The 13,299-nt window shown below is 36.3% G+C and overlaps 1 protein-coding gene across 1 annotated transcript in view; it reads left to right on the top strand.

The window, feature by feature from the left end:
• Gmds (GDP-mannose 4,6-dehydratase) overlaps positions 1 to 13,299 on the top strand; it is a 528,555-nt gene that overhangs the window by 254,401 nt on the left and 260,855 nt on the right. The window contains exon 7 of the mRNA XM_085699335.2: positions 5,882 to 6,009. Within this exon, the coding sequence (XP_085555461.1) occupies positions 5,882 to 6,009 (128 nt within the window). The remainder of the gene's footprint in view (positions 1 to 5,881; positions 6,010 to 13,299) is intronic.

The raw sequence follows: 13,299 nt of genomic DNA, 5'->3' as shown, positions 1-13,299 counted from the left end.
ATAAGTACTTATCAAAAGATAGTACCCCTCCTAAAAAATGCACATTGTGAGTTGTCCTCTTTCAAGCCTGGGATTCTTTTAAACATGCCTGCTGGATTGAGTACCTGCAGTTAAATTGTGTTGCTCTTGGCAAGGCTTGGTGAGCAAAATGAGGTATGGTGTCTCTGATCTCAGTAGTGTACTCAGTCAGCCATGACCTTCTCAGTGCCTCTTCTTTCTACACCCTGTCTACACCAAGCCACAGCCCAGGCTGTTCTCAGTGGGGTGGCCAGAGATTGCCGCAAAGAAAACTCAGGCCCCAACCAGAGGTTCACATGGGGTTCAGGATGAATTGGAATGACTTCTTGTTTGCAAACTTTGTACTTTATGTAGCTTCAGAAAACTTTCAAATGGGCAGTGGAATAGAATTTTAATGAGAGAAACTACTGTTTCTTCAATAAGATTTGTGTGCTGACAGATAAAATTTTACAATTACATATATGTACCCATGTGTATATGCAATCTTGTCTATATATTCACATTTGCATAGCTAATATTACAGCATACTCATAATTGTGATTTTGGGGGGAATAAATTGGCCAATTTTAGGACTGTGAAAAACAGACCTTTGAGTTCTAGTCATTTTGATTAGCATAAGAATTATCACAATTTCTCTACTATGTTTAGGGAATCAACATAGAGTATCTTGTATCACAATGTGTGTAAATAGAGACTGCTTTTTTGTTTCCTGGCCACCCAGATCTGGATGATTACATAGAAACTATATTAATTGCAACACTTTGGCCAATAGCTTAGGTGTATTCCTAGCAAGCTCTTATATCTTAAATTAACCCATTTCTATTAATATGTGTTATCACCACAAGGATGTGGCCTACTGGTAAGGGTCTGGCTCTTTCTCTTTCTTCTTTCTCCTTCAACAGCTACATGCTGTTTCTCTACTTTGGCAGCTACAATACATCTCCCTAACTCTTCCTTCCCTCCTTCCTCCCCCTGTTCAGATTTCTCACCTTGCTATATTCTGCCCTGCCATAGGCCAAAGCCACTTCTTTATTAACCAATAGTAATAAAACATATTCACAGCATACAGAAGGGAATCCCACATCATTGCCTTTAAAAAGTCTCTTAGAAGTAGAATGTTGTGATTTACAGCTGATATTAAATAGACTTTTTATGAAAAATACTTAGAAATAAAACTATCACACATCAAAATTAACCTGACCCAAAGGGAGGGGAGCAAAGAAAAATAGATAACTCAATAAAAACAGTTTAAACAAAAGTAATAGTAAAAATGATTTTTGTAAAGCAGAAGAAAGATAAAAACTATCACAGATATGCATGCAATGGTAATTTGGAAAGGTTACTCCATTAACTTTAAAGGTTTATTCCAAGTATTTTTTAAAAATAAAGTAAAAAGCAGCAAATAAATAAATAAAATTATTTTAAGCTTTTCCTAAGGCTTAACTAGTGAAGCATATGATTACAAAAGTAATTTTAAAACTTAAATATTAAATAAAAAAATCCATTGACAGTTACATCAAGGTGAATAAGAGTACTTAGAAACAGATTTTAAAAGGAAATACCACTTTTCCTTCTTTGGAAACTACTAATTAGTTGTGAAATTTAATGACTCAAATAAATAGAAAAATATCTCCTGTACTTATTGACTAGAAAGCATACAGTTGTTTCCGTGGAAGTATTTTCTATATTGAGCTATAGATTTAAATACAATCCATCATAGCCACAATTTTCATTTTTGTGGACCTTCAAAAGTTGATCCTAAAATTTATGTGAAAATACAAGAGAAGAAAATAGCTAAGGCAGTCCTTAAAAGAACCAAGTTATACTTCCTGGCTTTAAAACTTACCAAGAACATGCAGTCAGTAACGTGTTGTTACTAATGTGTTAGTAGACATTTGTCATAGGAGTGGTGTTGAAGTCAGAAATAAACTCTCTTTTGTGGTTGGGTTTCAGAAAGATGCCAGTTTAGTGGAGGAAGAATGATTTTCCAGTAGGCAATGGGACAGCTGGGTATCTATATGCAGATGATGAAACCTGGGTCTTTTCATTATACCAGATACAAAATTAGTTATCATTCAAATCTAAACATAATGACAAACAGACCAAATGCATAAAAGGAAAGAATAAATGTCTCCACTACATTAGATTAGACAAAACCTTGAATAGGATCACAGTGTTGCATATAACCAAGGTAAAATATGCAAATGGAACTTCATCAAAAAAGAGAGAGAAAAAAGGAACAAGCAAAATCCAACCCGAACAAAATATATACTTTAATGAGCACCACTGGAAGAGTGATGATTGTATGCACAGCGAGCAAATATTTTCATAGAGAAACTAAGATCCAGATTGTATAAAGAATCTTTCTATTCTATAATTAAAAGATTAGCAATCCAGTTAAAACCTTCTCTAAAGAAAATATATGGTTGTCCAATAATCATATAAAAACAAAGATTGTTGTTTTAACAATTGTTTAGTTTTTAGAGAAAGACAAGTCAAAGCCAGTACAGTACCTACTGAGATGACTGTAGCAAAGAGCACATACCATAGCCAGTGTTGGGGAGAATGCCAAGGAGTCAGAGGCCTGATTCACTGCTGTGGAAATGTAAAATTATTCAGCCCCTTTGAAAAACAATTCACAGTTCCTTATAGGCTATAACATAAATCAGCTGTGTGATCTACCAGTTCAACCCCTATGTATAGTTGCAATAGAAATTAAATATATGTCAACCACATAAAAACTTGTACATAAATGTCAATCTCAGCTTTATTCACAATATCTAAACTATGGAAACTCTATGTCCATCTGCTAATGGTTATGCAAATAAAATTTACTGTTTTCCTACAGAAGAACATTAACCATAAAATTGTAATGATGTTCTGAATCAAGGCACAACATGTATCAGCCTTACTTTGTTATTCTAAGTAAAAGAAATGATCACAAAAGTGTTATTTTTTAATATTTATTTATTTATTTATTTATTTATTTACTATGTATACAATATTCTGTCAGTGTGTCTGCCTGCAGGCCAGAAGAGGGCACCAGATCTCATTTCAGATGGTTGTGAGCCACCATGTGGTTACTGGGAATTGGACTCAGGACCTTTGGAAGAGCAGGCAATGCTCTTAACCGCTGAGCCATCTCTCCAGCCTCCACAAAAGTGTTATATAAAATATCTAGAATAAGCAAATGATGTGGAATTCTCCTCTGTATGCTGTGAATATGTTTTATTATCAGTGGTTAATAAAGAAATTGTTTTGACCTGTGGCAGGGCAGAATATATCCAGGTGGGAAGACTAAATTGAATGCTGGGAGAAAGAAAGCGGGTTCAGAGACATCATGTAGCTGCAGAAGGAGACAGATTCTGGAGCCTTTCCAATAAGCCATAGCTTTGTGGTAATACATAGATTTAATTGAAATGGATTAATTTAAGATGTAAAAGATCGTTAATGAGAAGCCTGAGCTAATAAGCCAGTGTTCCAATTAATACAGTTTCTGTGTGATTATTTGGGTTTGGGTGACTGGAAAAAGTATGCTCAGTCTCTGTCTGCAAAATAGCACCCAGTGTGCTTCAGTATGGTTACACTTGCCCACTTCTCTCTGCACTGTCTGTCAGTAGGCCATGCCTATTTATTTCCTGTTGCTGAGTGATTGCTCAGGTTATCCTGGATGGAAGGTAAGTCAAATGAAGTCAGACATTTCTCTGGACCCAAAAAAACATTAGTTTAATGATAATAGAAAAAATTCTCACTAGTTCTTATTGGGTGTTTACTCTAATCGTTTGGTATCACTTGATATATTCGTGTGTTTTGAGATAATAACTTAGTCTTGACAGTGAAGACATAAACCTGTATTTACTTATAAGCTTAAGTTATACAGGCCTGTAGAATATTAAATTTTTTCAAAACAAAAAATTTCACTAAATATTTTATTTGAAAAGGCTCTTTCTTGATGTCCTTTGTGTTTTGTCAATTGCCATGGAAAGATGAAAATTATTTCTTTTGTTATCAGGTTGTTTTGAGACAGTTCTCTTGTGTTGAAGCTGTTCATGCTGGCCTGAAATTTTAATCTTATGTCTACCTCTTTTTTTCTTGTTGAGACAAGGTTTCTCTGTAGCTCTGGAGCCTGTCCTGGAACTAGCTCTTGTAGGCCAGGCAGGTCTCGAACTCACAGAGATCCACCTGTCACTGTCTTCTGAGTGCTGCGATTAAAGGTTTATGCCATCACTGCCCAACTTGCTTCCACTTCTAGAGGGCTGGGATGTGTGTCCTGCATCACTTCTCCCAACTTCCGTTTCTTAATGCCCTCATGAGGAGCTAGGAGTGTTTAAACATTTGGTTTTCCGTGGCATTCTCATCGTGCTTTTAAGGATATAAGATCACTGTGAATGTTTAGAGCTTGTGTTTGAACTTGTAATCTATGTCCTTGCCAAAGTTTAGAAAATATATTTAGAAATATCCCCCTTGTTCCTATGTCAGTTTCTTCAGAAGCTCAATTTTTTTTAATCATATTTACCTTCATTTTCTTTCTGCACAAAGAACAGAAGCTCCTGACATATGTTGTTACCATCCATGTATCTAAACTGTAGGAAGTCATTAGCAGGCCTTTCTCATAACCTTACCTAGATACAGAGACTTAAATAAACTCATCCCAGAAGTACTTCTTTTATGTGAGAAAGAAACCTGGCACACACATCCTAATTATTCAGGGACACAGAAGGATCTCTTGAGCCCAGGACATAGAAGGAGCCTGATAAACAAAAGGTTTCCCCACTCTCTCAATTGTCCTTAGTCTCTCTCAGTGTTTCACAGTATCTCCCTCTCTCCCTTCCCACTTCCCTCTTACTCTCTTTCAATACAAATATAGTTATGAGTAGATATAGTTTTTGTTTTCAATATATGTATTAAATTGTGTGTGTGTGTGTGTGTGTGTGTGTGTGTGTGTGTGTGTGTTTTAAGAAAGGATCTTATTATATAGCCCAGGGTAGCCTGGTATTGCAGGTCTGTACCATCATATATAATTTGAGACTCCATTTCCATAAGTAAGGAAGAAATAATAAAGTAAAGGTGGATGGAAGTTATCATTAAGAAACCAAAAATTAAAACAATTTCAATACTTTTGTCAATTTATGGTACATTTTATCCAAACATTTCAAAATATTTGTACAAAATTCATAAGTCCATTATTGTAGATGACATTTACATGAAATTGGAAAATGACCTTGCAGTAAGTTTGGTACAGAAAAACTCTTGACTTGAACTATATCATACTTTATATTTTGTTGGATATGCAGGTTTCTGGATGAGAATGAGCGCCACTTATTTTGTTAAGAGAAAGGCAGTCCGAGGAAATTCTTGTTGGGTTTCCTGTAACTAGTTTTACCCTGTAAATGGTTTCTTCCCTTCCTCTTCCCATGGGTCCTAGCATAGTCTTATTAATAGAAATATATGATGTTTGTGTTTTTTTTTAAAAAAAAAAAGCAGGGTGGTCTTAGATGTCTGTCTTCCATTCTGGCATTTCCCTTTATACAATCCTTTAGAATTTTCTGTTTAACAGCTGGCATTCCAATAGCTTTTCTTTGGCCTAGAGCCTGGGTTACACATTGGAACAGCAAATTAGGAATGTTAAGACATCCTCCAAAGAAGAAAGGTTTGTTATGAAAGTAGAGCTGATATGACACTTAGAGTTAGAGCTTCTTAGCTTGTCTAACTGACAGCTAATGATCGTTCTCCTTTTTTGTTATTATTTTTAGGGGGGAGATTGGATGAAAGAAATGCCCAGAGGCTGATGCTGGGTTTAGTGCACCAAACTGTTAAATGTCAAATGTACTTTACTGATAATACATCTTTTGTTTCTTTTCAGGAGCAAATTTTGTTACTCGAAAAATTAGCCGGTCAGTAGCTAAGATTTACCTTGGACAACTGGAATGTTTCAGTTTGGGAAATCTGGATGCCAAACGAGACTGGGGCCATGCCAAGGACTATGTAGAGGTAGGACCTGACTCATTACATTAAAACTGCCTGCATCAGTTGATACTTTTAATACCAGGCCTGCAGTGAGAAGGTTGACCTAAAAGTGGTCAGACATAAGCTTCTGCTGACACAAATATGGTTAAACATGTTAAACTCCGTTCAAGGCTGCATGGCTCAGGAGCGTAGATTGGGCATGCTGATTCTACTTAACAAAGAAATCCTATTCAAATTTTCTTTTAATTTGATTGAAACAAAAGTGCTGGCCAGTACTTTGATGGATGTGTAAATTGGTGTTTATAGTGTTGGAAGGTTATTATTTGCTCTCTAAAGTTTTAATCAACCTGATTTGTTTCATATTTCCCTCCTTTCCCACCACAACATTCACAATACCACCAGTTCTCATACCTTCAACAAATAATATCCAATCTTGGATTACTTAAACTAAGACCTTTAGCATGCACTCTCTTAAGTTCCTCTCAGAATACTGGTGTTATCGAGCTCTAGGTTCCATGCTAAAGGGTTTGCTATAAGCCCACATACTTCTTGCCATTGCACATCACTGAACTTTACCCATCATGGTTCTGTTACAAAATAATATGGTATAGTTAGAAAATTGACTATGGTAAAGTTAAAGGTTTCCACTCTTGGAATTCCTATAAAGTTAAGCCAGCTTTTGTTCACTCAGTTACATGCAAATAGTGCAGTTTTTTTTTATTTCTTTTAAACAAAATTTGCTTTGCTCTGATTACCATGCTTTTAAACATCCATTGCTGGAGAAGTTGAAACCTTAAATGGAGCCAAATTTTGTAACAATGGGCATGTTATTTTCTTAATAATATTCATGGTGTCTAGCATTCTGTTACTCACCTGCATATACTTAGAAATGCTGAGAACACTATTTCTAAATAGTGATTCAGGGATCAAATATACTCAGTTACATTCAATTTATTTTTTTTTATTTTGGGCACAAGAGAGAGAGAGGTAGAGACTGACTGACTATATTCAGAACTCAGAAATTCATTAAATTTTGATAGTCACGTAGATGCTCTACCATGTTTTGAAAGCACCTTGTCCAGGTTGCACTTTCTTTTCATTCTTTATCACCATGTCTTTGAGATGAATATATATAAACCTTTATGGTTTATATATGACATTTTGTTTTTGTTTGTTTGTTCATTTGTTTTTTTTTTTGTTTTTTGTTTTTTGAGGCAGGGTTTCTTTGTGTAACAGTCCTTATATCCTGGAACTCACTTGGTAGACGAAGCTGGCCTCGAATCCACTGAGATCTACCTGCTGCTGCCTCCCAAGTGCTCAGATTAAAGGTGTGTGCCACCACCTCCTGGCAGAGAAATGACATTTTAATTAGACAAAAAATTTCAATATAAAACAATGTGAGTGATAATATGCACATAAATGGTGAGAGAAACTTTTAGAACCAGTGGCCCTGTGTCCCTCTCACACTTGAAAGGGTCAAGTACCCCTTCTAGGAGGTACAGCCAGATCTTCACACAAAGGCCTGTTTGTATTCATGTAAAAATTAAAAGCTCATAAACATTTTGGCTTAAGTACTTTTCAAAAGTTGTCTCAAATGAAGTCACAGTTGTAAGTGACAAGTCTGTGTAGTACAATATGCCCCAAAGCCAAAATATGAAAAGATCCACCTGTGATTACGGTGATTAGGTCTTTTAATAAAAAGTGGGAAAGTGTCACATGGCATACAACCCAGTCACTCTCACACAGTAAGGCCCTGTTCTTTTGTTTTTCGAGACAAGTGGTTTTGTATATGGAGGATTCTGGGGTTCCAGCAGTAACATATGTTGCTAATGTAAGAAGCTGTTTTATAGTTCTCATTTATATGTTCTCAAATAAGTCTAAATTACTTGGTTCCTGAAAAAAGAAATGGCAATATTTAAAATATTGTAGTTTTCTGCATTTTATTTAAAGAAGTAGTATCTTTCCTTTGGTTCTAAGCTTATTAAAATGAGATTACTTTAGAGACTTGCAATTACATTTTTTTTTTACCAGAAATAAAGGAAACACTCATAAAAGTACAGAGGAGCATGACTTATTAAAGAAACATGTATTTTCTGACAGATGATCAGCTTATTGGCAGGTGTAGAACAAACAGGGCATACTAATATCTCATTTACACATATTGATTGCACACAGTGCCTCTCATTTAAACATAAAACTCTTGGTAAATCTAGAAGTTTTTTATCTAGGTGTGGAGAACAATTGCTCTTCTTGCTTCAACATGGTAGATCCCAACAGTAAGGTGAATTGCTGCTCTGCTCACACCAGTTATACCTCAATTTATTCATCTTTGAAAAGGATGTGACAGCTCTAAAAAATGTTAGCTACAAATTTGTGGATATTATACACACTCTCTTTGTTTCATAAACATTTTATATCAATTTATGCAGTCATTTCTTGTTGCTGAATCTGACTCATTAACATCTACTTACAGTCCTGTTCCCTAGGCTAAAATGCTTTAAGAATAATTTAAGTGGACAAAATACCTTTCAATTTGAAGAACAAATGTTCAAACTGCATTAAATTGTGATCCATTCCAAATGAATAAGTTGTTACAACTTTTCCAATTTCTTTTTATAAACATTTTGAAGTGTGCAGAATGCTGACCTTCCTTATACCATAATTAACATCAAATAATACAGCATTTTAAAAAGTACTGTTTACTAATTGCTGTAGTGCTAATGACCTTCAATTTTGAATCTTAATTTATGTAAAGATAAGATATCAAGATTTCTTATTTCTCATAAAACATAGCTAGATCCCTGAAACTTTCCACGTTTTTATTTTCTTTACTATTTCACTGGTTTGGTGTGACCTACACAGCTTAGGGATTGACCTGACTGGCTGTGAGTCATGAAGAAAGGACAGATACATATACAGAAAATCTGGGAGTGGATGGGCTGTGTGCGCTGATGGAAACACACCAATGGTCCGGAAATTCAGCAAGTTTGTTTTATACATCTATCTAAGTAGAAGAGGCAAGTTTATGGCATTAATAAGGATGCGGGTTATTAATACAGCTGAATGAGGAGGTAGGTTAAGCTAATCTCTCTGTGTGTGTGGGTCTCTGTAGGGAAATAAACTAGGCTATAAATATCTAGAAAGAAGAAGCTGGGGGAAGTTGCAGTTAGCAATTTCCCAGTTAACATTTTCCGCACACACTGTCACCATCTCCATAGACTGGGGAAGGTATGGGTTTCCAATGTGTTTGAAGCATTGGCAGTGCTCATATTCATTTGGGACTTCATCTGTTCCACAAACTGGGCCCATTGTATGTTTTCATGTTTCTTTCCTTTATGAATACTGAAAGAACTCTTGGTGAGTGTGCAGTGTACTGATCGTGGACACTCTGTTCAAGCCAACTCCCATTGTCTGTGCTGTAGCAAAGATGGTGGAATATAGTCAAAGAAGGAGCCTTTGAGTTAATTTCCTTCAACATAGACTCATTGAGAAATGCCATGCTCCCCTCCCTTCCTCCTTCCTCCTCTTCAATCTTCTCCCATGGCCCCCATGTTCCCAATTTACTCAGTAGATCTTGTCTTTTTCTACTTCCCATGTAGATTAGATCCATGTGTGTCTCTCTTAGGGTCATCATTGTTGTCTAGTTTCTCTGTGATTGTGATTTGTAGGCTGATTTTCTTTGCTTTATGTCTAAAAACTACTTATTAGTGTGTATATATGATATTTGTCTTTCTGGGTTTGGGTTACCCCACTAAATATGATGTTTTCTAGATCCATCTATTTGCCTGCACATTTCAAGATGTCATTTTTTCTGCTGTGTAGTGCTCCATTGTGTAAATGTACCACATTTTTCTTATCCATTCTTTAGTTGAGGGACATTTAGTTTGTTTCCAGGTCTGACTATGACAAACAATACTGCTATGAACATAGTTGAGCACATATCCTTGTGGTACGATTGAACATCCTTTGGGTATATACCCAAAACTGTAAACCATTATTCTCATCTATGTTTAGCCATGTGGCTTAGTACCTTACTCAGTGAAGCATTCGTATCTTGCTTTCTCTGCATCTTGCTGGTGATTGCAGACTTAGCCTTTCCTCTTCCCAGAATTCTTCTAGTCTGGTCGCCCTGCCTATGTTTTCTGCCTGGCTACTAGCAAATCAACATTTTACAAGAGACAAATCTTTACAGGGTACAAAAACATTATCACAAAGCCCATCTGCACAGATATAGAGATACATTTGAACATACATACACACTTACCATATACAAATACAGATGCATTAAAATCTTTAAAGAGCAGTTCTTGAAGTATGTGTCTGGGTGTACATGTATACTCATGTGAGTATAAGGAGATAGAAAAGCACATGCAGATTCTTGTAGTCATAGAACCTATGGATAGGGATTAGGAAACTATAAATGACATTTATAGTTCTTATGAGCAGCATTTAACATTACTTGTTCTCTGCCCTCTAGCCATTCCCATTGATGAGACAAGTTGACATACCATTACACATAGGCCTGACCTATTATACTAAAGAAAACTGTGGTTCTTGTCCTCAAGATTAATCTCCAGGCAAAATGTAAATGTTCTTTTCATACTTAGATGATACAGTCACATCTTCTGTATAAAGATTTCTCTGCCTCCTCTTCCCATTCACCTGCCTTCCACCTTCATTTTTGTATATAGGCCTTCAACAACCCTCTAGGTCCCCTACTCTCAGCTTCATTCACATGATATCTACTTTTTCCCATGAATGAATGAAAGCTCTTTAATTTTAATATCAAGATTATTTGTACAGTGTAGATGGAATATCCTCATTACATAGGATACCACCTAAGCTCGCAGATAGTTTTGCAAATATAACCTAATATTAGTATTCAGTGCTTCACTTTTACACTAGTGCATTGTGGAAAGGGAATTGATTTGCAATCAATTCTGTCTTTTATATTCATGATCTGTATACATACAAATACTATAAATGTGTCTCTCCAAATTTCTCTTCTCTCTGCTCTCTTTCATTTTCTCTCCCTTTTCTGTTTCTTCCTCTCTATCTCTTATTCTCTTTTCCTTCTCTGTCCCCATCACAAAAACTAAAAGGCAAAATCCCTGTTTTCAATTCATTGTCAAACATAATTTGGCTTTATTCTACTTATGGTACCTTTATTGCAGGAAATCATTTACTTAAATTACATGGTGTGTCCTCATGAAGCCTGGCAGGGAGGCTTAGGGATCTGCCCTCTTGGTTTCTGGACCACTCGAGTGCCCACGCTGTGCCCAGGTTCCTGGGCTTGGCCTCAGGGGACCCTTTAATACAAACAGCTAATTGTACTCTTTTATCCAAACCCACAAAACCAAAATGTCCTAAGCCAAACATTCCCTTGAGTAAAGAAACACTCTTTATTTTTGCTCCTATTTACTCCTAATGTCTCTTCTTCCCATTCTCATCAATGGGGTCATAACAACAACATGGCTGGGGTCTGCACAATATTTCCAGGTTCCTAATCTCTCCTTTAAAGAAATGAAATAAAGGCTAACACAAATTGCAGTAAAGTCTCATATAGATTGCAATGTAACAGCGAGACTTTATTCAAAGCAAAGCTGTAGAGTGCAAGGTCAGGGCCACAAGAGTGAAGATACTCGAGGACCCTGATTATTGTTTGGGGCATATTTTAATCAATTATTATTAAGGATATAACTCAAGTGGCTCTCTGTTTGGACTGACAGGTGTAGATCATGCAAACCTTTGCTTACTTTGCACATTCTTTTTCCATATTGAATATGATTTTAACCATATACATGCCCATTTATAAATAGGCATAAGATGGTCAATAATAGATTATCCCTAAAGGTTTGCTTAAGTCACAATGGTCTTCCATTGACTTGGGACTATGTATTATTTCTCAGGGAACCCTTAAGGTAGAGCCTCAATCTTTTTCATCTTTATTTTGAATTCCAACTTTATTTGAAACCCAACTTGCCTAGTACAGAATAAATTCCAGTGAATATATGACTCTTCCTAAATTGACATCCTTTTTAAATTGTATAAAATGTGATATACATATGAGATATGTGTTATTATAGAGATTTTCTTAGCCTAAGGCATTTCACTGAACATGATTTTACCACATTTTTGTTGTTAGATGTGTGATGGGTGTCCAGGTTTCCAGCAAAATAAGTTCAAGAACCTGCTGTAAAGAAAATGCAGTTTTAACTACATGCTCTTATGCTGTGACAGATTCTTCTAACAGCAGAAAATTAGAAATCAGGTTCAACTATTAGACTTTATTCCTGTTTTTGTTATCTGAGCAGACAGACTATAAAAATGCAAGATCCACTGGCCCTGATCTAAAAAAAATAAAATAGAAGCACAGTAATAACACGAAATCTAGTGTCTCCTGTGTCTGTTTACGTGGCATGAGGCAGTTTAGAACCCTCTTTTTTGATGGGCTAGCTCAGCTCTCAAGGCACTCATTTAATGGAGAATCCTTCTAGGTAGACACAGATTTCTATTGCAGGTTTACTGGAAATCTTTAGTTTTGTTTTTCTTCTCTCTTCATCTTTTGTTAACTCCAACACACTAAATTTGGGAGCAGGTCACCTTCTAATAAGGGTGTTTTTTTTTTTTGCGGGGGATTGTTTGTTTGTTTGTTTGTTTGTTTGGGGTTGATTTGTTATTTGTTTATTGATTTATTCATTTATTTATTTATTTTTATTGTGGGCTGTTTGAGACAGGGTTTCTCTGTAGCTTTGAACCTGTCCTGGAACTGGCCCTTATAGACTAGGCTGGCCTCTAATTCACAGAGATCTGCCAGCCTCTACCTCCCGAGTGATGGGATTAAAGGTGTGCCCCACCACTGCCTTGCTAGGGGCTTTGTTTTTAAACATAAATACCATTGTACTTAGAGATCTTGTGTGTGATGTGCTGGGAATGGCATCCAGGGCTATGATATACCTGAGTATGAACTGGAACTTAGAGCAATGTCCCTGGAGCCTTGAATATTTCTATTTAGACTTACTTTACAGGAGGGTAAAATACAAAGCAGGCTGTACAGAAAGAAGAAAGGAGAATGTTCTGCAGTTTTCAATGAGGTTTTTGGTGAGTGTCTCCTCATTTCCTGCTGGTGGATTGACTCCTACATGTTGAAAAGCCAGGTCCAGTCCTTCAGTCTGTCACAAAGTCTCTGACTCACAGAACATAATGAAGGTTGTTTGGGCACCTGTGTTAGAGGGGACAGGAGGCATTCCAGGCAGATGATTGTGGCCTCCCACCTCTAGCCACCAAGCACATGACACAGTAATGCCTACCTCC

The sequence above is a fragment of the Myodes glareolus genome, chromosome 14 (genome assembly GCF_982192425.1).
Source record: "Myodes glareolus chromosome 14, mMyoGla1.1, whole genome shotgun sequence".
NCBI classification, from domain to species: domain Eukaryota; kingdom Metazoa; phylum Chordata; class Mammalia; order Rodentia; family Cricetidae; genus Myodes; species Myodes glareolus.
This window is presented reverse-complemented; position numbering and strand designations above follow the sequence as displayed.